At 48.1% G+C, this 24,240-nt stretch overlaps 1 protein-coding gene across 1 annotated transcript in view; it reads right to left on the bottom strand.

Moving 5' to 3' along the window:
- Positions 1-24,240, bottom strand: part of SH3RF3 (SH3 domain containing ring finger 3) — a 305,736-nt gene that overhangs the window by 122,159 nt on the left and 159,337 nt on the right. Inside the window, exon 2 of the mRNA XM_069494498.1 lies at positions 1,419-1,694. Within this exon, the coding sequence (XP_069350599.1) occupies positions 1,419-1,694 (276 nt within the window). The remainder of the gene's footprint in view (positions 1-1,418; positions 1,695-24,240) is intronic.

The following is a 24,240-nucleotide window of genomic DNA, read 5'->3' on the forward strand; positions in this document are numbered from 1 at the left end:
ACAGCAAAGAGCACCATGGTCCCCAGAAATGTCCTCTCTCAGTGAGATTCCCCAGAGTCTGCTGGGCAGAGAAGCCAGGCAGGGGTTCTGTCTGCCTGACACTGTCGCCCCCAGGCTGACAGGGAGAGGGACACAGAAGCCCTGTGCTGGCTTCCCTGGAAGCTGCACCAGCTCAATGACAATGGGAATTAGCATCAGAACACCTTGATGGAAAGAAGGAAGGAAGAGTTAAAGCCCTGAATGAAAAATAGATTATTCACTGTCAGGCTGAACAATAGAACAAGACATAAATAGCAGCTGTGCACAGGACATGCCAATTTTGCTCAAAAGTGGTGTGCACGGCACTCCTGCAGCCCTCCAGAGAGCACGGTGCCATGGCCACGTTCCTCACCGAGCAGACAGGGGCTGGGGGAGCAACAGTGGCCTCTCAGAGTGTAAAGGCAGAGATTTGAGTCAGAATTCCAGTTCTGTTATTCACAACTGTGCGTGCGTGTGTGAGAGACAGAGGCAGAGACAGACAGAGACAGAGAGACAGAGACAGAGAGACCGAATGCGAGGAAACCACAAGGACTTCTCAGCATCTAAGGAATGTGAGGACCCCACCTGAGGGAAGAATTTCCCGTGGGGAAGTGAGAAGAAAGTGAACGTTAACATCAGAGATCTGAGTCAGGACTCGGCTCTGTTACTTGGGGGGTGCAGGGAGGGAAGGAGGAAGGAGCAGGACACAGCAGCAGTCGGGTAAGTTATGAAACCTCTCTGAGCTTTGGTTCCCCCGTGGAGAAAACCAGGCTCCAACTACGTCCATTGGAACCCTGGACAGCCGCAAAGACAAGGGGCCAATGTGTCCGTCAGCACTTGGCACAGATAATTACTCAATGGGAACAGCAGGACAGCCAGCAACCCTGCCCCATGCGGGTCGCTGGGCTCCCCTGGACGGCTCCCGGTCGGCACTATTTAGTTTGCTACCACGTTGTCTGACCCGGGCTCTCCACAGCCTCCCACGTGCCTGGACCATCCTGTTCTGGTGCCCTGGAGGATGGGGCTGTGACGTACTGATGTGGGCCCAGCTGCCCCTTCCCTGCACGCTGAACGGGGTCTTTGTGCAGTCTCCCCTCTTGAGCCCCTCTCACCTGAGTCAGCACTTAGAACCACAACGCAGGACCCAGGTTAACTAAGGGTCCTGCTGCAATGCTGACGGTGGCTCACGTTACCTGGAGATCCCCTGCCAGCTTGTGCCACCTCATGTCATTCCACAAAAACGACCACTGCCCCGTTTATGGAGGCACAGAGAGCAAGGCGGGATCGTGCACCCGGGGCTCAGGGAGGAAGCTGCCACCAGGCTGCAAGCGCTTGGCTGGGAACAGCTGGGTGGCGCGAAGGCCATGTAGGCCAGTGGCTGACCCTGGGGCTCACCTCACCTTGGTGAAGGTCAGACAGTCCTTGTCCTGGTCTTTGTCCTTCATCTCGAAATCATAAAGTGCTTTGCCCTGGGGCGGGGCCGGCGGCAAGGGCCGGACGCACTGGATGTAGCTGGCCGGGAGGAAGCCCCGCGAGCCCCGCAGCTCCCCGTGGTACCAGTTCTCATCCACCTTGCGCCGCAGGATGATGACGTCGCCCTTGTTGAACTTGAGGTCGCCAGGTTCTGTCCCCTCGTAGCTGTAGAGGGCTTTGCCGTAGGGAAGCTGGGGAAGGTTCTGGAAGCAGAAGACAATGCAAGGTTACTCGGCCGTCCAGCACGCCGGGGTGGACCGCGCGGCCTGGCTGTTCCCAGGGGCTTCTGTGTCCTGGGGGTGTACAGATGCCCTGAGAGTGGAAAACATGTTAAAGGAATAGACGGCCTTTCACAGGAGGAAGCAAACTCCGTGGCCCCACCGAGACAGCAGGGTCCCCACCGTAGTAATTCCCCCTAAATAGCACACATGGGGGCCAAGCACTGCCCGGGGCCTCCCACACAGACCAGCGTGTTCTGTGCTGAAAAGGACTCTGAGGTAGGTGCCAGGTCACCTTCACTCACTGACACAGAGAGAAGGGAACCTGCCCAAGCCCCACACCTACGCGTAGCAGGTAGAATCAGATCACAGGCGGTCTGGGCTCCGGAACGTTTTTTACACTCTACTTTGAGCGGAATCATTTTCCATTTCTCAGGGACTTTAGTCTCAAAAGCTGCCAGATTTCCAACAATCATTCAACACAATTTTCTTTACCTCATTTACTGAACCCCCCTCCCCCAGCAACTCAGAACACACCCTGCGGCGGGGAACCCGCGGCCTTCTGATTTCAGGATTGCTCTTTTCTCAGCACCAAAGGAGGCAAGAAAAGCTTCATCTTTCTCCGCTGCACCCCTTTTAATAAAAGGATTTGTTCTGTAAAATGTGGATTCAGTCAAAAGGCTGCACTTAAGGCCCTAGAAGGCCGCAGTTCCCTGCCCCTGCAGGGGTTTCAAGCTGAGCAAAAGACCCACATCCACGGACCGTGCTGTGCCCTCACACCCGGTGGACATCCAGCCAGCGGCGCAGGCTCACGATGTCCAGATGAGAGACAACCCGGCCATGGAATGCAGCGGTCACTGCCAGGCACCAGAAGTTCTAACAGGTGGTCCCGGCTGTCACAGGAACCCCCGTCCCCCAACCACGACACACAGGGTTCTGTTGCATGCAGCAGTCTGGTCCAGAAGTACAATTTCAAGGGCATAAAACTGTATCCTCCTAACATCAGGGATGTTCCTGTCATCCTGTCAAAGCTTAGCCAACCCATCTTTGGTCTCAAACAGCGACTAGCTCTGAAACCCAAACAGTTCTTGGCGCTGTTCTGCTTGTAAGCACTAAGGAGTCTGTCGAACAATCCTGAACCAGACTGATGTTACTGTCCACTCCCTGGGCTGCTCACCTGGCCCTGTTTCATAACAACAGGCTGGCCACACGGTCTCCTTCCTTTTCTTTATGAGTGGCCAACACCTGCTCAGCTGAGTGAGCTCTGCCAAAGGTCACTTCTGTGACCGAGGAAAAGCAAAGAAAGCCTCGCATTGTCCCAGTGTCAATACCCAACGATTTTCCTACCAGAAGCCGCATTTTCTCACCAGGGCTGCCCGTGCCAAGGAGTTCTTTAGTATTTGAATCAATCAATAGAGGCACAAAAGCCCGAAGCAGTAGTACATCGGAAAACTCTTTGTAGAAGACTTAATAGCGTGTTGGCAACTCAATCATTCTACATTTATGTTTCAGCAACGTCAAACGACAGCAGTTAAGAGAGAACCTGCTGGCAAATTGACAAACAGCCACCACTACCCAATTAAATAGTAACACCAGAGGATTGTTCATCGCAGAGCTCTGAAAGGAAAAAATCAGTTTGCTTCCAATGATACTCATTCTGGATAGCTCTGTAGAGTAAGCACAATAGAGTGTAATAGGCCCCGATTTTAGAGTGCGGAGGCGAAAGGGTACTTTGTAATGCAGGCACTGTGACCAGGCAGGGCTGAAGAGGCTGGCTGTGGGCCACCAGCAGGATCCACTGCCACGAGGGGGCCACTCAGCCCCAGGCCCAGGGGTGCCCAGTCAGGGGCGATTTTGTCTGAAGACATTTTGATTGTCCCAGCTGGGAGGTAGGGAACTTCTGCACCTCATGAGCAGATGCCGAGCACCCTGCAATGCCCAGACAGTCCCCAACAGCAAAGAATGACCCGGCCCAGAATGTCAGCAGGCTGAGAAACCCTTGCCCCACCCACTAGGTTAAATTTACAAAAAGACAGAGTAAGCTTTCTTGTTCTATCTGAACTTAGTCTACCAGTACTTTAAAAGTCAAATAGAACAAGTATTTTCACGATCGAGTATTTTCACCCATGGAGACACTTAGATATTCATCAAGGTAAGAAGTTTTAAAGGGATAGTAAGAAAAGAACTTACTGTTAAATTAAGAAAAACTGGCCTTCAGAAGATGCACAAAGGTGGCTTCACTTTGTCACAGAATGACTCCATTTCCTTCCATTCCCAAATTACGAGGGTGAAGCTCAAAAACAGTAGTATTCTAAGTGCCAAAGAGTCTCTGTGGCTGGTTGGTGACTTTTGCTACTGTCAATAACAATGGTCAGCAAGGAAGGCCAGATGTGCACCTCTGTCTTCACGGCCCTGCTTCCTTCTGTGGCCGCTCACGCTGCGGGAGCACACGCGCGTCCCCAAACTCCCCCACGTGATAGGGACACTGGGTTTCCATCTGGCCTCCCACCACCAGCCTTCCCCAGCCTGGCTGACCCGGAGGCCACCTGCAGGGCTGCTCACGACCATGTGGCCCTGCCCACGCTGTGCTCTCCTAAGTCCAGCACTACCCGCTGCCTCGCCCGCCCCAGACGGGACTGTGCTGTGTCCACCTGACAGTCCGGGACCCAGGAGGGTGCTGTGCATGTGCTGTTCATTCCGAGGCTCTTGGGTTGCTCCTGAGCCGGCCTGGGTGGGGACGGGGAGTGGGTAGAGTCAGAAAGGAAGGGTTTGGCAGGGCACCCCTAGGAGCCAGCACGCCTCGTGCACACCTGGAGAAGGGCGCCCGTTGCACTCCGCGTGGAAACCAGGGCAGGAGCAGCCGCACTCCTCTGCAGATGCAGAAACCGGGGCAGCCCCGAGACCACACCCACTGAGGCCCCCCCCCACTCCGCCCCCGCCGCCCGCAGGCTCCAGGGGGCCTGTCTGGTGGCCACACTGGGCGAGGAGGACAGAGCAGCAGGGAGGATGGTGCGGAGCGGGGTCAGAGCACCGTCCCAATGCCAGGCGCAGCATCTGACAGAGCTAGGCTGATGGGTAAGGAACCTTTTTAAGATGCAGGACACATTTCCGAGGGCAAACACATAAAAGTCAGAAAAGGTGCTGAGAGGCGGTTTATTCAGAGGGGCAGAAGCACCCAGAAACCGGTTCTCATCAGGAAATGCTCAGAATGCAGACACGCAGCATCTTTGTGGCCGTCCACCTTCACAGCCCTTTATGGGATCAACTGACCCGTCCACGGCAGCGCCTAGGGCCGCGGACGCTCTGAGGGGGAAGAGGCTTCTGCCAACCTCGGGACGGTGGCCTCTTGCCCACGAGTCCCAGGAGCCGGTCTCCTTCCTGCCCACAAACCTGCTCTGTGTGCGACAGCGTCTCTCACGCCACGCTGTGCTCCCCTCTGGAGGAATTTTATTCAAACATTGCCACTAAGCTGCCATTATACGGGCTCAAGACATTAAGGAAGAGAAATGAACGGAAAAAGTGGAAATACATCTGGGATGCCTATGGGACAATTAATACCAGCCACCCCTGCAAGGCATTAATAATAATTAAAACTTATAATGTCAATTTCACGGCTCATTACTCAGATGCGGCACACACGTCTTCCTCCGGGCTTAATGTGCTACCCGCGGAGACGGGGTGCTCACACGTGCACAGCGGCACCATCTCCAGCTTTTATGGGGATCAAACACACGGCAGCGGCTTTGATGAAGGTGCCGCTGTGACGGCCCCGAGGGGGCTCCAGGGCATGCTTCCTGCTCCCCCTGCCCGTGAGGGGAGGCGCCTGTGGCATGGGGAGGGGGCACAACCTGGCCCAGTGCTGCTCCTCCAGACCCCCCAGCAAGCTGGAGCGAAGGGCATGGAACAAGAACCCCTTCTGCCAGGCACGATGGTTCATGCCTATAATCCCAGCACTTTGGGAGGCCGAGGCAAGAGGATCACTTGAACCAAGGAGTTTGAGACCAGCCTGGGCAACACAGCAAGACCCTGTCTCAAAAAAAAAAAAAAAGTTAAAAATACAAAAGAAACCCTTGTGTTCAGACCCTAGGGACTCATTCTTCCCAGAAGCAGCACTTGCCGTGGCTCCAACTACCCGTCACCAAGGGAGGGCTCCCTTCCACCGCCAGCCCAGCAAGACAGACCGTCGGCCTGTCTTGTTCACTGTTGCATCCCCAACCATTGACCTGACAGAGGTCATATGCTCAAAATATCCACCAAAAGAATGAGCACATAGACCAGCAAACCCATCCCCTGGGACTGGGGCCTGGGCTCGGAGCCTTCATCTGGAAGAACTTCCCCGCCCACTATTTTTCCCAAGATATGAGGCTCAGGGTCCATGCAGCCAAAGATCCTATTGCTAAGAGTGGCTGGGCCTGGGGAAGTGGGGGGAGCCTGGTGAGTGCCGGATGATGAGGAGCAGGGACGTGGAGTCAGAGATGCACTGGGGCCTGTTCTTCCGTGTCTCCTGGCCCACCTCGCACAGCACGTGACGAGTGCTAGGGAAATGAACATGCTCACTGCCAGGCCACGGAGCGGGAGACCCTTAATGGGAAACAAACCAAGCACTGCAGGGTCTATGAATGTGGCAAACAGCTAACGGTCCTTCAACACCCACTCTCTCCTTTTTTGTCTGTGAGAATATTCTGAGTTTCCAGTGGGGTCAAGCTTCCCCAGCTAAAGCCTTCCTTTTCTAGCCTGGCTTGCAGGCAGCCCTGGCTATGTGTCCGAATTTCTGAAAATGATTCATGCAAATTCAGAACCATGTTTTATAATGACATTTATCAGGAAATGCTACCTTCCCATGGGCTGCATGGTAGACGGGGGTGGGGGCAGATTTTCCACACCAAGATTATGCTCAGAACAAGAGGGGACGGGACCCAGGTCCTCGGATGACCTTGTAGAACAGAGCCCTGGACCATGAAGGGAGAAAGGACACTTGATCTTATTTGAGCCACCATGTTTTAGGATCTTCTCATTCACAGCTTATCCTGTACCCTGAGTCATTTGGGGGGGTCTCAGGTGTATTTACAGTTTCTTTAGCTTGTAAGCATTTTTCAAGGCAAGACATTGACTTTCACATCACCTTTGAGGATTATCATTAATGTACTCTCATCTTGGAACAGTACCTGTAACCTGGACAGTCTTGAACTCAGAAAAGGTAGGATTTCATGGCATTACCTTACTGTAAATAATGTATTTAACCAGAGTGTACCCTATATTTTAGTTTACAGACTTAATTTGTGATGAAGTTGCTTACCATATCACACTACAACCAGAAGGTGCCCAGGTTTTACTTTTATAGCTAATTATATTTCAAGTTCCTTCTTCCCTTTTCCTAATTAAAAGGTTCTACCTGTTGGGTTCTGGCTTTTTGATTCTTTGACTCTTTTATTCTGGTTGTTTCTTCCTTCCCCACATTTGCACACTCATTTGTGGAACTCCTGCAACATGCCAGACCCCAGGCTCCAGGCTAGAGGGCGGAGTAAGGCACATCCCTTTATGCACAAGGTCACCACCAGTGAGCCCAGCAGCCACGACAACAATTGCAATATGATGAGAAATGGGACAAAGGACGAACACACAATTTTCCCCTCAAGCCCAGGGGCATGAGGCCACCTCTAAGCTGCTACTACATGATGCAGCTGTTAAGATACAAGCTGTCTACGGCCAAGAGCTGCCTTCGGCAGAGTTTCATGTTTCAGCAAGATTAAGGAGGCTTCAAAAGCAAATTTATTTTTCTTTTTTTTTTTTTTTTTCACTTTTCCCAGACTTTGTCAAGGCTCTCTTCCCAAGTTTTAAAGCCCAATCCCTGATGTTAGTGCTATTTTGCTAGAGGGTGGGAGGGTTTATGTTCCATTCTAAACTGTTAGGAGAAGTGGGATTTAGGGAAGGCTACATTTTTGCCTTAGGGACATCTGGTGACTTTGGGCTGGATGGAGTCATTTATGTGTAGAAGGTGTAAAGCATTTTAGATTCCTGCAGATGAGGGTGCTCCAAAAAGTGATGTCATTCTTGTGCCATGTAAGCGATGTGGCTCTTCAAACCTCTTTTCAAATTAGCCAATACAACTTTAGAATAAAACCATCATGTCCTAAAATATAAACCTTTTCCAAAACAACACTCTGCAAAGAATTAATTCATAACTGAAAACTTGATTCACCCTCTTAGGATGTGAAACCGACTTCTAAGCCACTTGCATTCGTTACCCTGGAAGGAGAGAGACGAGGACCTCGCTGGGTCTGGCAGCAAAAAGGTGAGCTCCAAATTAAGGACATTTCAGAGAGACTGAGGGACCATTCTTAGAAAAAGTCACCCATGACAATGGTACAGATCAGTTAGGAGGTTTGTGTTTTTATTTGGGGAGATATTTACAGCCAACATTAATGGGAATATTGAGAGTGAAGACAGCCCTGTCAGAACACACACACACACACACACACACACACACACGTTCGCAGGCTGGCCCGCGGTTCGGCTCAGGATTCACACTGACGAGGTCCTTGCCAGCTGGCTCCTGCACGACCATGAGCCCCCTTGTGTATGATGATCACCACGACAGCTGCAGCACCACTGCTCCCACCAGGGCCAGGAGCCCACCTCCTACCACCTGGCATGAAGAAGAAGAAAGGGAACCCAGCGTCACCAAGAAGCAAGGGCTCCTGCTGGGTCAGTCTTCTGCAGTATGACACAAGTGAACCATCCATAGATCGCTCCTGCTTTTCACTAAGGAGGAGAGTTCCCAGCAGAGGGGAACAGGTGCACTGCCAACTTATCTGTCTTCAGCTGAGAGAATAGGATTCAGATGAGAAGGAACCAGCAGAAAAACTCTGGCAACATGTAAAAACAAGCTGTTTTGACACCCTCAAAAGATCACAACAGGTCTCTGGCAATGAACTTCAAGCAAAAGGAAACTGTCAAAATGAAATGTCAGATACAGAATTCAGAATACAGATCACAAGTAAGATCAATGGGATTGATGAGACAGTTGAAAACCAACACAAAGAAATAAACAAAAAAAAAAAAATTCGGGACAAGAATGAAAAATTCTCTAAAGAGATAGATAACATAAGAAAAGATATAACAAAACTTAAAGAAAAGAAAGAGTCATTTAGGTAATTTCAAAATACAACAGAAACTTTCAAAACAGACTAGACCAAGCAGAAGAAAGAATTTCAAAGCATTGAAGATAAGGCTTTTGAATTAATCCAGTCTGTCAAAAATATAGAAAAAAGAATAAAGAAGAATGAACAATCACTCAGAGAAATATGGGACTATATAAAATGAGCTCATATAACAATCATAGAAGAAAGGAGAAGGAGGGAGGAGAAGAAACAGCAAAAAGCATGGCAAACCTACTTGAGGGAATAATTGAAGAAAATTTCCCTGGTATTGCTAGAGATTTAGACATCCAGATACAAGATGGTTATGGAACACCTGGAAGATTCATAGCAAATAGGACATCGGCAAGCATACAGTTATCAGTCTGGCCAAAGTCAAAGTGAAGGAGAAAATCCTACAAGTTGTGAGATGAAAGCAACAACTAACTTAGAAAGGAAAACCCATCAACCTTACATCAGACCTCTCAGAGGAGACCTTACAATTCAGAATAGGTTGAGGTCCCATTTTTCATCTTCTTAAACAGAATAACTGTCAGTCAAGAATTTTGTATCCTACAACACAAAGTTTCATAAATGAAGGAGAATTAAAGTCTTTCCCAGACAAGCAAACACTAAAGAAATTTGTTACCACTAGACCTGCCTTACAGGAAATGCTTAAAAGTGCTCCATACATGGAACAGAACAATTGATACCCACCAGTGTAAAAATATCCAAAAGTTAAAGCTTACAGCTCTTTTAAAACAGTAGCACAAGGGGAGAACAAAACAACAAGGTATCATTCAACATGATGGACAAAGCAGTATCTCACATATCAATACTAACATGGAACATAAACAGTCCTACTGCTCCACTTAAAAGGTAATAGATTGGCTGAATGGACGAAACAATACAACCCAAATATATGCTGTCTGCAAGAAACCTATCTAACTCTCAAGGACTCTCATAGACTAAAGGTAAAGGGATGGAAAAAAATATTTCATGCAAATAAAAACCAAAAATAAGCAGGAGTAGCTGTTCTCAAATCAGACAAAATAGACTTTAAATCAACAATAGTTAAAAAAGACAAAGATAGCCATTATATAATGATAAAGGGAGTAATTCAGCAATAAGATATAACAACCCTAAATATATATGTACCTAACACAGGAGCTCTCAGATTCATAAAACAAATTCTAGTAAATGTAAGCAAAGATACAAACAACACCATCATAATAGTGGGGAACTTCAACACTCCACAGGACAGAAATGGACAGATCATTGAGTCAGAAAATCAACAAAGAAACACTGGACTTAAACAGAGCTCTAGAACAAATGGACCTAACAGACATTTACAGAACATTCTACCTAAAAACTAGAGACTATATTAATACATTTTTTTTTTCATCAGCACATGGGACACCTTGGAAGATAGACCATATGTTAGGCCACAACACAAGCCTCAGAAAATTCAGAAAAATCAAAGTCATACCATGTATCTTCTCAGACTACAGAATAAAACTAGAAATCAAATTCCAAGAGAAACTCTCAAATCTAAACAAAGTCATGGAAATGAACAAACTTCTGCTGAATGATCCTTAGATCAATGACAAAATTAAGACAGAAATCACAGATTTTTTTTTTTTTTTAAATGAACGACAAAGAGGACACAAGTTCCAAAATCTATGGGGTACAAGAAAAGCAATGCTAAGGGGGAAGTTCACAGCCTTAAATGCTTACATCAAAGAGACAGAAAGATCACAAATTAGCAACCTAATGTCACACCTCAAAGAACTAGAAAAAGAACAACAAACCAAACCCAAAGCTAACAGAACAAAAGAAATAACAAAGCTCAAAGCAGAAGTACATGAAATGGAAAGAAAAAAAAATAATACACAGTCTCAATGAAACAAAAAGTTGGTTCTTTGAAAAGATAAACAAATTTTATAGACCACTAGCCACATTAATCAGAAATAGAAGAGAAAGGACTCAAATAAACCCAATCAGAAATGAAAAAGGAGTCATTACAACTGATACCACAGAAGTACAAAATATCAGCAATGACTACCAATGAAAACCTTTACACACATAAACTAGAAAACCTAGAGAGAATGGATAAATTTTTGGAAACACACAACCTCCCAAGCTTGAATCAGGAAGAAACAGACATCCTGAACAGATCAATAATGAACAGCAAGATTGAAACAGTAATAAAAAAATCTCCCACCAAAATAAAGTCCTGGACCAGATGAATTCACAGCCAAATTCTACCAGATCTACAAAGAAAAACTGGCACTTATTCTACTGAAACTGTTCTATAGCATCGAAAAGGAGGGAATCCTCTCTAAATCAATCTGTGAAGCCAGTATCACCTTAACATCAAAGCCAGGAAGGGACACAACAAAAAAAGAAAACTGCAGAACAATATCCTTCATGACATAGATGCAAAAATCCTCAAGAAAATACTAGTAAACCAATTCTAATAGCATTGAAAAAGATAATTCCCCTTGATCTAGTGGGATTCATCCCAGGGATGCAAGGATGGTTCAGTAAATGAGATTCACCACATAAACAGAAGTAGAAACAAAGACCATATGATGATCTCAATAGATGCAGAAAAAGCATTCAATAAAATCCAGCACCCTTTCATGATAAAAACCCTAAAAGAACTAGGTATAGAAAAACATACCTCAAAATAACAAAAGCCATATATGACAAACTCACAGCCAACATCACACCAAATGGGGAAAAGTTGAAATAAAAATAAGATATGGAATCACTCTAAGTGTCCATCAATTCATGAATGGATAAAGAAAATGTGGTGTGTGTATGTGGTGTGTGCATACACATGAAAAAAGGACGTTGGAAACTAAGAATGGGGCAGGGTAGGAGGGAGATGTGGGATAAAAACTTACGTATTAGGTACAATGTACACTATTCTGGTGATGGGCTTGACTTCAGTACTATACAATTCATCCATGTAACAAAAACACTTGTACCCACTTAATATTTTGAAATAAAAAAAAAGAAAAAAGATCCTAATGGGCATGGAATGGTGTCCTTTCCTTTCAGTAAAATTAAAATATGCATGTCCAAAATGTCCCCAAAGATGAACCACCTGCCCCCCACTTTCACTGGGAGAGGCGGGATCCGACAGTGTACGTGGTTTGTGTGGGGTGTGGGGCTGCCTGTGGGAGGAGCCATCTTTACTGTGGCCACCGTGGGTCCCAAACCGTGCTCCAGAAGGTCCAGAGCTTGCCAACAAGGGGAGTCCCCACGGCAGTGCCTGCGCCCCCCCTACCCCCAACACCACCATTCTGCTTCCCGTTATTTTCACAGCAGGTTTCCATGCAAAAGTTTGAAAGGGCTCAAAAGTGGAGAAATTGAGGTTTTCAGCCTGGCAGAACCTCCTGTTCCACATGTGCTTACCTTGTGCTGTCAGACATAATCATACCGCCCCAGAACCCTACTTCCCTGCCTGGATCCCGCTCGCTGGCTCGTGTCCCCTCCTCTCACTGTCTGCCCCTGTGCCTTGAGTCCTTGCAGGGCTGCCCTCAGGCCAAGATTCCTGCCACTCCCTTTCTCTGTGCTTTATTTCATGATCATACCCAATAGTGCAGAGCAAGCTCTACAACATCAGGTTCATACGGAGAACTAAGATTAATTCTGTGTGGACAAAGATGAAAACCTGAGATACCTAGAATTGCCTGGAGAAGTTGTAACACTGGGCTAGGCAGTCCTGTTAGAATTCAGAATGCCTTTTTCAGGCCCCTGGGCCCTACCTTCCGTATGCCGCACAGAAAGTGGCACATACAGGCAGCGTACATGTGGGTACACACATGTGCACACACACACGCGCAGACGCACACATTCTCAGAAAACACACTCCACTCGCCACATTATCTTCCGAAGTCAGCGAGGAGAACTGGACAGTGAAAATTTCCAGTATCAGCATAGACGAGGAACTGGCAAATCTGTGCTGCCTCCAGTCTTTGCAAAGCAAGCTTCGCTGGTCACAGGCACACCCACTCATTTACGTATTATCCTGTTGAGCAGCTGCATCAGAGGCCACACGGGCCACAAAGCAAAAACATCAGCTATCTGGCCCTTTGCAGAAAAAGCCTGCCGACCCCTGGAACGGCACGTGGAGGGGGAGCCGCAGAACCCCCCGTGTGGGTGTGGTGTGTGTCACAATCGAGAGCAGCACTTCCCCGGTTAAGCACCGATCAGGCAATGGGTGGGGGCCTTGCAACTCGATTTGTGACAACGTGCCTTGTTCTTGGAGGCTTACTTTTCCCTTAAACTGGAGATAATCAAATCTGTCCTCCCATACCTCCTAGTAACGTAGAGAGAGAGAACTGATGACACAAAAGGAGCTTTGTGTCTCTTCATGAAGAAGGTGCTATGAAAACAAAGATCGCAGATGGTTGAAACGCTGCCCGCAGCTAGAATCATCACCCTCCTATGGGGACTGGACATTCAACAGCAGCCAGCCGAGGGGCCACAGTGAGCCCTTGGCACGTGTCCACCGTGGGCACACTAGCCTGCTTCTCTGTACCCAAGGGAGAAACACAGGGGTGCAGCTTTGCTTCCAAATGCATTTTGCATGCTACTGAGTCAATCCAGTTATTTTCTGTGATATCTATGAGAAATGCCTTCTCAAAGTCTTCACGGTTTAATGCAACTTTGTACACTCATTTTAAAGTAAAAATGGGCCTTCAGTTGTCGTTTCACCCAGTCTAGCAAACAAGACTGTCTTCCAGCGCGGCACCTCTTCCCCGGTAAGGGAAGGGCTCTCTCCTGCCCGCCAGCTTCTGGGCCAAACGGTGATTTTTGACTTCCCAAAATATTTTTGAGCTTCCTAAAATATTAAAAAGCTTACTAGGCCCGTCTGAATTTTCAAAAATTAGGGAGAGGACCACCTTCTAAACTTTTTCTGATGGGTCTCAGATGTTGTCAGTCACTTAAATCAGCCTTAAGGTTTTGATGCCATTGGGCCACCAGTCTCAACATAACCCACTCTCCACCCCCAAGAGAGTTTCTTTTGTTGTTAAGTTGCGTCATTAATAATTACACCTTCCACATTCATTTAGCATTTTAAACTTTTCTAAGCATTTTTATAAGCTTTATTTAATTTTCACTCTTATCGTCCCAACAACCCTGTAGGGTAGGAAGTGGTTTTAGTCCGTTTATGCATTTATTCAGCAAATGGGATCGAGTGCCTGTTATTTGCAGGGTGCTGTTGTGGCCACGGAGTTTGGCAGCGAACAGAACACTCACAGATCCCCAACCTCGGAGTCATGTTCCAGCCGGGAGACAGTAAGGAAATGCTCAAATGTAAACTATTGGGACCGGTAAAGAGAGACTAAGTGTTAAGGGCACAAATAAACCAGGGAAGTGGGTAGGAAATGTTGTGGGGTGGGGACAGGTTGAAATCTTAGAGCGTGGGTGCTGAGAAGGTCATGCTGAGTGACACCTGCACGCAGGCAGGCCGCTGGGCCCAGCTCCGAGGTGGTGGCGTGGCGAAGAAGGTGGCTTCCAGGGTGGGGGCTCCAGAAGGGCTGGAACACCCCAGTGGGGGCTCTGAAAGCGTGCCTTCCTGTCCACAGCTGGAACCACGGCACAGGACGCGTGGCTGCCCCACCCCACTCTCGCACCCCTGGAGCATCCTTCTTCATCCACCCCAGTCCTGGCCCTCCCATCCAGGAAACAGCCAGCCAGGGTTCCAGACAGAGAGGCAGCTAGGACGCCTGCAAGGCGGCCTTCTCTGTGTGAGGCGCCCTGGCAACGAGGTGGTCTTTAAATGAGTCGTCTGTGATTTGAAGAAGGGGTTGGACTTTTCTATAGTATTAGAAACCTGCCCCCCACTTTAAGAATTTAACACATTTACCACTGAAATTATTCTAAGCATGTTCCAGTTATTAATTCTTCTAATCTTCATAGTAACCTCAGGAGGCAAGTAGTATTATTGGTGATATTATTATATAATGATTAATATTATAATAGAGATAACATCTCTATTTTATGGCAGAAGAAACTAAGTCAAAAAGAGGTTAAGTAACATGCTCAAGGTCACGCAGCCAGTCCCCTGCAGGGCTGGGGTTCCAGGGTTCATGTTCTTATCTTCTATGTCAGAGGTTTGCAAACTTTTTCTCTATTAGAGCCAATATGTTGGGCTTTGCAGGCTCCAGGTGTTGGTTGTAACTATTAGGCTCTGCCCTTGTAGCAGCCATAGCTCCACAGATTGTAAATGGATGGGTGTGACTGTGTCCCAGTGAAACAGGTGTCAAGTAGGTGTGGCCCCGCGGCTGGGATCTGCCCATCGCTGCTCAATGCTGTGCGTGTTGCCTCACTTTTTGTCCAGTAAATTGTGATGTCAAGTCCATGCTAACAGACAAAATGGCTTGTTTTATTTTGCATTTTTAAAAGTGAGAAACTCAACGGATTGACTTTCTTAAAATCTGATGCTCAAACCAATGCATGAAACTGGTCACATTCAGTTTCTTGTGCATTTCAGCACAAGAATATGCTGGGAGTTTTCAAGGTGAAACCAATCACCCTGAACCTGAATTCTCACCTGCAGGCGGGGAATGGCTCACCCTGACATATACAGGCAAGCCCATCTCTTCTGCACCAGGTGCAGGCCTGGTGCAGGCTGAGCCCCGGCAGTGTCAGACTTCGTACAAAGAGCCAGGCAGGAATCGAGGTCTGTCCTGGACAATGCCCCAGGGCAGTGCCACAGCTGCAGGACACCAGGCTGGGCAGGAGAGTGTGTGGCTCCACACTCAAGTGTGTGCACTTTCCGGGGCCCAGCCAGCACACGGAAGGAATGACCCAGCGGGCCTGCTGCCTTCTGTATCCTGCCGCTGTCAGGGCCTGCCAAGGTTTCACTTTCACAGTTTATTTCCATCCATCAGAACAGCTCAAAGGAACCCACTGGTTTCTGCTCATTGATGGGCAAGAAACACTTCAGTGCATTTGTAAGGACACAATTAACATACTGGGCAAATTCAAGAGGAAGACCTCTCTCTCACCGCCCACACTGGCACCTGAACCTCTGCGTGCTAACCTGGGGTGGAGGATCCCGTTTCTGGAAACACTTTGTAGGGAGCTCAATAGGAAGCTCCATAGGACTTGCTCAGCTGAGTGATTCAATGCCCTTGCCATTTCCTGCCTGGCAAATTAGAGTATGTCCCGCTCACAGGGCAGTTCCAACCTCCTTAGCACTGAAAGGTGAGCTAAGAAAGGCAGAACATATTCTGTCCAGATGGGGCTGAGCTCCCGGGAACTTGGGCCCTGGTGTGCAGTGGGGACAGGAGAAGGCTCTATTCCACGCACATGTTGGGAACTGTCAGGGGCAGAGGCAGCCAGGGATCCTCGTGCCCACGCTTGCTCGCTGTCCAGAAAGACCTGCACACTGCGGGCGGGGCTGGACAAGCTGCTGTGCTGTCAGTGAGCCGCAGGCTGAGAGGGAAGGAAGGGGTGAAGCACCCTGGGCAGAGTTCACAGGGCTGATAATACCTGGTCCACAAACAGAATTAGGAGAGGGAACTCTCCTAGGACAGAGCTGGGGTGGCAGAGGGAACAAGGCAGGTCGTCGGGTCACCTCTACCCTCAACTCAGAGAGGCAAGAAGGCCTGATGGGGGCTCAGACAGGGCAGCCCAAGGGAGGCTCAAAGCACCACCACCTTCCTCTTGTGGGCAAAGCGCCTCTTGGGCTGCTGTATATAGTCAGCCCTGGCCAATGTCTACGCTAAACAAATGCACTCAAATGACTGGCAAAAATCACGCAGTCTTCTCTCATTAGCTAAAGGAGAAAGTCACAGAGTCCTGGTACCTGCTGCGGCAAGGCTCAGCCGGCAGCCGCAACTAAGTGTGGACAGTGGCAGCACCAGGAAGGCCCACAGGAGGACCGGCCAGGCTCTCGGGGGGAGACAAGCTCCTCCAGGGAGGGCAGGGGCTGCAGCTCCTCTGGAAGCCCAGGCGTCTGCCCGGCATCTCCAGCGCATTGGGGCTTACACCGTGCCCTGCAAAGATCTGAACAGAAGACTTTTAAGAACTGTGATTAACATATTCATTCATTCACTAAGTATTTATTGGCCACCTAATATGTGCCAAACATGGTTCTAGGACCTGGTGATATGTTAGAAACAAAATAGACAAAAACATCTCTGCCCTAAGAGAGCACACACTTTAAAGGGGGAGAGAGACATACACAAAATAAACCCTTAAGAATATGTACTGTATTAAAGACCGTAAGTACTCCAGAGAAAATACCCAGTAAAGGCATAGGAAATGTTGGTGGAGTGAAGCTGCAATTTTAAATTAAGGAGGGCGAGAAGAGCTTGAGAGAGGGGAGGGAGGTTCTGGGGGAAGTGCCCCAGGCAGCCTGAACTTACAAACTTGGTTAAGGTCCCAGTGCACACTCCAATCAGTTTGTTTACGATGCAAAAGAGGGGAAGGGGGAAAGCAGGTTGGGCGGCTGTTAATTCACTGCAAAGGAGGAACTCTTTGGTGGCCAATTCCTGAATCTTGCTCTGGCACCCAGCCCTGGAGGGCTGGCAGAGGGTCTGCACACATCAGGGGATTTCAGTCTCAGGAAACAAAACACCCAGCATTCCCAATGCACCAGGAAACAGACCCAGGCATGGAGGACGGGGAGGAATGAGAAACTGCCTTTGAGTTCATCTCCCGGTCATCTCGGAAAGAGGACCCGGGAAAGCTGAGGAGTCCTTTTTAGATTTTTGTCCCAAAGTCAACAACAAACACTACAAATGTCTGGCTTTTCATAGGGGCTTAGATCAGGCACTAACACATGGCACTAACACACTAACATCTTTATTCAACACACACTTATGGGGACTTCCACTGTACACACTGCACAAGGTGCAGTGCCAGAGACAGATGAGTGACTCGCAGACCCTTACCAGAAAAATTCATAGTCCCTTTGGGGAAGCCTGCTTACTGATGAACCCAGGTGAGAACACACACACCTCTGCAGGAGTGTGTGCGTAATGATGGTGTCTGTTTGTGTATCTGCGTACATATCTGAAGTACCTATCATTATCTGCTCTTCTCTCCATTTATTCACCCGATCATCCACCCATCCTGTATCCATCCATCCATCCAACCATCCATCTCTCTATCCGCCATGTATCCATCCACCATGCATCTATCCAACCATCATCCCTCAATCCATTCATCCATAATCTCTCCCTCCCTCCCTCCATCCATCATCCACGTGAACATCTATCTTCTCTGTGCCAGGGGCTGTGTGAGTTACTAGAGATGTAACAATATAAGGGCTGACAGACACCCCCCTATTCACAAAGTTTGTTAAGGAGATTTTAGATTCATAAAATACAGAACATACATGACTTGAAAACATCAAGAGGATAAAAGTCTTGCATAATTCTGAGATATGCTAAGATGAGGGAAAAAAGTGAAAGAAAAGGAAGAGACAGAGAGAGATAGGCACCAGGGGGAGAATTTTGCCATTTCCTTGAGTTTTGCAATAACATTTGAAATGCAAACCAAAATTGAATAAAAGGCAACATTCTTCCTTCTGCAGGCCACAGAGCTGGGCAGACTCACCACACACATTCCAGCAGCACAGACACTGGGCAGAAGACACTCCTTCCAGCACTTGCCCTCAGAGAACCTCACAGTCGCCCCAGCGCGGGAGCAGACAGGCCGTGTACACACGCCACACGTATTTCATTACCTATGTAACGTTTCAGACTTTTAACTATTTGTTCAATATAGATGAAAGTAAAGGTTTTCTAAGGGCCAGGAATTTTGACTTCTTCCTGTGTCCACCTCTCAGTTCGAGTCAAACTGTCACCTTAGACGGGTGATTGAAGAACCCAACAGAGCAAGCTGCAGTTGATCGGGACCTAAAGTCAAGAGGTTCCCCAGAGAGACTTCTGGAAACCACTCACAGGCATATAACTTTCCTTCCTACCTTGCATAGCTCCAAACATTGAACCGGCTAACGGTGGTTGGAGGTGGGGCTGGGCCTGCAGTACGGAAAAGCACCTACCTCTCCTTTGTGTGACACCTCTGCAGGCAATTTTACTTCCTTCTGCCTTCCTGCTTCTTGGCTCTAAGCCAAGCTGAGCACTGCCCTCGTGCAGCCCCCGGAGGCACGGAAACCTCTCTGCTGAAGCTTCCTCCCCGGGGAGGCCTGTCAGCTCCGACTCTTCGGAACCTGTGGCTTCCATCTCAGAAACACGCCCGAGGGAGGCTGCGCCCAGAAGATGGGGTGGGTGATGGGGTTCCCTGTTCTCCTGCCAACACAGCGGGAAAGGCACCCCTCCAGCCATGGCCTCTGGAACCATTGGAAGCCAATGATTGACATCTTGTTGAAAACGTCTTAGTGGATAACACCACCTGATGCTTTGGGGCCAGATGTTCCTCACGGAGATTTAGTCTCAGTGCAAAGGTGCTTTCTTCCCACGAGTTGTCCTTCCCCAGAAATCTCCTGGCCGGAGCTCAGACGCAGAGATTTAGAGATAATCCACGGGCTTGGTGGGGTCTGGGCAGACACTAGGCCTGGAAGCTGGGGGAACGCGGAGAAGGCTCAGCGGAGATTAAACACCACACGGCTGCATAGAGATGCCACGTGGAAGAAGCCGAAGCAGGAGACACAGGGACGTTCTGAGAGGAGAGCAAGTGTGGGGGAAAGAGAAGGAGTCTTCCCAGGTCACTGGATTAAGCAGATGGCCTCTGTGGACCCAGGACCCGTCCCCCAAGGAGACAGTGCAGCACCAGGACGTGAGGAAGAAAGGAGGCAGCACGTCTGTCACCACCCAGCTTGGACACCCCTGCGGAAGCCTTCATCCCCCGCCCCCCCCTGTCAGTCAGTGGAGAAGGAATGGGAGTCCAGGGACTGTCCGACGCTCGCACACTCCACCTCTGGAGAGCATGTTTGAAAGTATCACAATAACAAGAAAAAGAAACAAATGGCTGAGATGACACAAAAGGAAGGATTATGCAAAGGCCAAAAGTGAAAACAGGAACCCTGGTAAGTGGTTTATATAAAAGCCAACTGCTTTTCTGTGTACCATCAGCAAGCAAGTTATATTATAGAATATGTAACTTAAAAAATACTTTATATTTTTGTAGCTATTTTAAATGGTAATAGGAATAAATTTAACAAAAAATATGCATTCCCTTTAGGAGAATATTATGTGATTTTATGGAAAGACATTAAAGATGACCTAGATAAATTGAAGGAAATATTACGTTCTTGAGTAAGAGGATTCAGAAAAGCTGTAATTTTCTCCCAACTTGATGTACAGTTCAAATGCATTTTCACTGTAAATCTCGACAGGATTTTGAAGTACTTGACAAATGGATTCAAAATGTATATGGAGGCCGGGCGCGGTGGCTCACGCCTGTAATCCTAGCACTCTGGGAGGCCGAGGCGGGTGGATCGCTCAAGGTCAGGAGTTCAAGACCAGCCTGAGCAAGAGCGAGACCCCGTCTCTACTAAAAATAGAAAAAAAATTATATGGACAACTAAAAATATATATATAGAAAAAAATTAGCCGGGCATAGTGGCGCATGCCTGTAGTCCCAGCTACTCGGGAGGCTGAGGCAGGAGGATCGCTTGAGCCCAGGAGTTTGAGGTTGCTGTGAGCTAGGCTGACGCCACGGCACTCACTCTAGCCTGGGCAACAAAGTGAGACTCTGTCTCAAAAAAAAAAAAAAAAAAACCAAAAAAAACAAAATGTATATGGAAGAGCAAAGGCTCCTGCCCTACTGGGTATCGAGGCTTTAAGTAAGTTACAATAATTACGAAAGTATAGTTGAGTCAAGAATAGACAAACAGACCAACAGAACTGCAGGAGTCCAGCGAACACACATGTGACGTGGTTTACGAGCCCGGAGGCTGCCGCGGACCGGCAGGGAAAAGGCTGTTTAATAAATGCTGGCAGTGAGCTTATCTAGACGGATAGAAACGGTCCTCCACCTCACACCACGTACGATGTTATTTCTAGCTGAACTAAAGTCTTAAATGTGAAAAGCAAAACTATAAAACTTTTAGAAGTTAATTTAAGGTTCCAGGGCAGGAAAATACTTTTTAAATAAGACATGAAACACTCCCCATAAAAGAAAATTTGTTCAGTTGAACAACATTAAAATTTTTTTAAAAAATGCTTCTATTTCTCAAAGCTCGTTAAAAACAAAGACAGCCCACAAACTGAGAGAAGATATGAACAGCGCATTTCAGAACCCACGTATTGGCATCCAGGCTGCATGAATCACTCAGCGGCTACACTGGTACCCAGCCCTGGAGCCCGATGCTCGGGTGCGGGGCCCTTGTTCCACCCTCACCTGGGGGGCCTGGGTGAGCTACTCCATGTGTGCTTTGAGGTCCTCACCTACGAGACACGCATCACCAGAATACAACCTACCTCCTTGGGAAGGACTGAAACAGCTAATATATCCCAAACCCCTTAGAACGATGGCAATGGAATAAGCACTAGGTAAGTACCAAGTACCTATCTTCAAGAAAAGATAGATCTTTCAAGAAAAGACAAAGTAACTCAAACCAGCAATGTAGAAAAAGCTATAAACATAAACAGTCCCCAAAGACATGAAGTTATTCAACAGCGCTGGTGATCAGAGAACTGCAAATTAAACACAATGAGATGCCGTTTCACACCCACCAGATTGGCAAAAATTAAAAAGTCTGGCAACAGCAAGTGCCGGCAAGGGTGTAGCAGAAAGTGTCTCTCACCACTGCTGGTGGGAGTGTCAAGTGCCGCCCTATTGCCAAGCTATCCAGTTCCAAAGACTATCGCCTAGTGTTCTCCACTGAGAATTCGATTCTACGTGTGCAACAGAGAAAAAGCAGCAACCAAAGTGCCCATCAGTTGTAAACTGGATAATGTGTGATATACTCAAATCGTGAAATACTGCAGAGTCGAAAAAAGTGAATGAGTGAAATCTACGTGCATCAGCATAGCTGATTCTTTGCAGGGTGGAAGAAGCAAGTTGCAGAAGAACACGTCCTGATGCTAAGTATATAACAGTCAGCACCAAGCAAAGGTAAATAAAATCACATCAACAATTCAGAGACATGTACGTACATGTCTTTAAATGTCTTACCACCCTGAAGAAAAGGGGTGGTATACACGCAGGACACCCCACGAAGGGCCTCCAGGTCCCCACATTTCCTAGGCTGGTGGTAGATACACTCTTTAAACTGTGCATACACATTATGTTTCACAATGAAAATAATCGTTAAAGATAAAGCACAAAGACTATTCATTTCTAATCTAAACACCATGCATACTTTTAACCCTCTATGAAATGTTTTGCAGGAGTGATTTGGAACAAAATGCTATGTGGTTCGTGTTCGGATCAGCACCTTTGCTGACAGCAGTAGCAGGGAGGGCACAGCGGGGACCTGCTGCCCTATCCCTGCCCGAGGCTGCCTGAGTCTGTGAGACATTCAGAGGAGCAGGTGGGGACACCTGGCCTGGAAACCAGGAGATGAGTGGGGATACAGAAAAAATCCTTCTAGCAACCCGGGCCGGGACTGGGACTGGCTGCCCAGGCAGTGGTGAGTTCTGTGACCGTCTGGAATGTTGGGGGATGTTGTGAATGCCAAGTGGTTGGAGGCGGCGGTGGGGGGCAGGAAGCAGGAGAAATCAAGAGAGTAAGTGGTAGTCCCCGACATCCACTCCTTGACATCCACTCCACTTCCCAGGTTCTACGATTTCTTGGCTCGCTCGGTGTAAACCGACCCACCCTGACTCCAGCCATGCCAGCTGGAGGGGTGGAATGAGACATTGATCTTCAGAGAAAATTACAGACCAGTGAGTTGTTTCCGAGCACACAGAGGAAACATGGCCAAGGAACCCTGCCCTGACCCCTGGGGCTGGGTCGGAGCCAGGGCACCCTTCCTTCTAGCCTCCAGGACAAACAAGACACAAAAACCACACACACATTTTAAAAAACGTTTCTTATTCAAGCCAAAGGCCTGTCCCAGAACAGACTTTTCCTTGACAAAACTGTGTGAATGCATTTTTCTGTATTAGTCATTGTGCTTAGAAGTGGGAAGAGGAGAGGGCTTGGGGAAGCAACAGCTCCACTGCCCCTTGCAGGAGGTGGCGTGCCAGCATGCACACTCGTCACGGAGACACAGAGGCTCTGCGCAGCGAGGAGAGGAACACGCTGCTCCGTGGAATGAGAAGCAGGTTTAGCTGTTCTCTCTCCCAGCTGTGCGCTCGCCCTCCCCTCGGAATCAGGCGGTGCTTATACCGCTGTTCTCACTTCATCTCCTTTACCAACAATAGGGATCCGCAGCCTCTGAGCAAGGAATTCCAGAATCAAGGATCAACTTTGCTTTCTTCAAGCACCACCTTTAAAGGGCCGCTTAGCACTTTACAAATATGAGTCGGCAGATTATCAATCTGGTTTCACCTTCTATTGAGCTGGTGACTGTAACTGTCATTATTATTTTAAATCTAAAAGATTAATCAAACCCTCTTTACACCAACTAGGATGGCGAAAATCATAAAGACAGATAATAATAAGTATTGACAAGGATGTGGGGAAACCAGAACCCTCATAGTTGCTGGTGGGAATGGAAAATGCTGCAGGCACTTTGAACAACTGTCTGGCAGTTCCTTAGTAGCTTAAAGAGAACTTCCAGGTGACCCAGCAATTCCGCTCCTAGAGCGGTGGGAAAACGTCCTCACAAAACATGCACCTGACTATTAATAACTACACTATCCACAGCAGTCAAATCTGAGAACATCTCAAATGTCCGTCACTGGTGAATGGACGAAGTGTGGGCTGGCCACGTAATGGACTGTTACCCAACCACAAAAAATGAAGTAGTGATACCTGCTGCAACCAAGATGAACCTTCAAAATATTATGCTCCGTGAAAGAAGTCAGACACAAATGGCCACGTATTATCTGATTCCATCTATGTAAAATGTCCAGAATAGACAAACCCACAGGCACAGAAATTAGATTAGTGTTTCCAGGGGCTGAGGGGACAGGGAAACAGGGGAGCAACTGCTAATGGGTGTAGGGCTTTGTTCTGGGGTGACGAAAATGTTCTGGAATTAGATAGTGGTGGTGGTTGCACAACTTTGGGACTATACTAAAAATCACTTTAAAAAGATAAAACATAAGCCTAAAAAACTAAAAGATTAGTACTCTGACATATTCAGGAACCTAAAATAACAATATTTCCTTGACCACTCTTGCAGGAGGACCGAGTGCAGGCTGCTTCCTCATCTCCTCCAGGCACAGGCTCTGGGAGCTTGGAGGGCGCGGCTACACCCCACCCAGACCCCACGCCTGCCAGGAGCCTCCCGCCCTGCCGACGCACGGTCAGGCCAGGCCATGCTACCCTGGGGGCTTGGATTT

This window comes from Eulemur rufifrons, chromosome 19, assembly GCF_041146395.1.
Source record: "Eulemur rufifrons isolate Redbay chromosome 19, OSU_ERuf_1, whole genome shotgun sequence".
Lineage (NCBI taxonomy): Eukaryota > Metazoa > Chordata > Mammalia > Primates > Lemuridae > Eulemur > Eulemur rufifrons.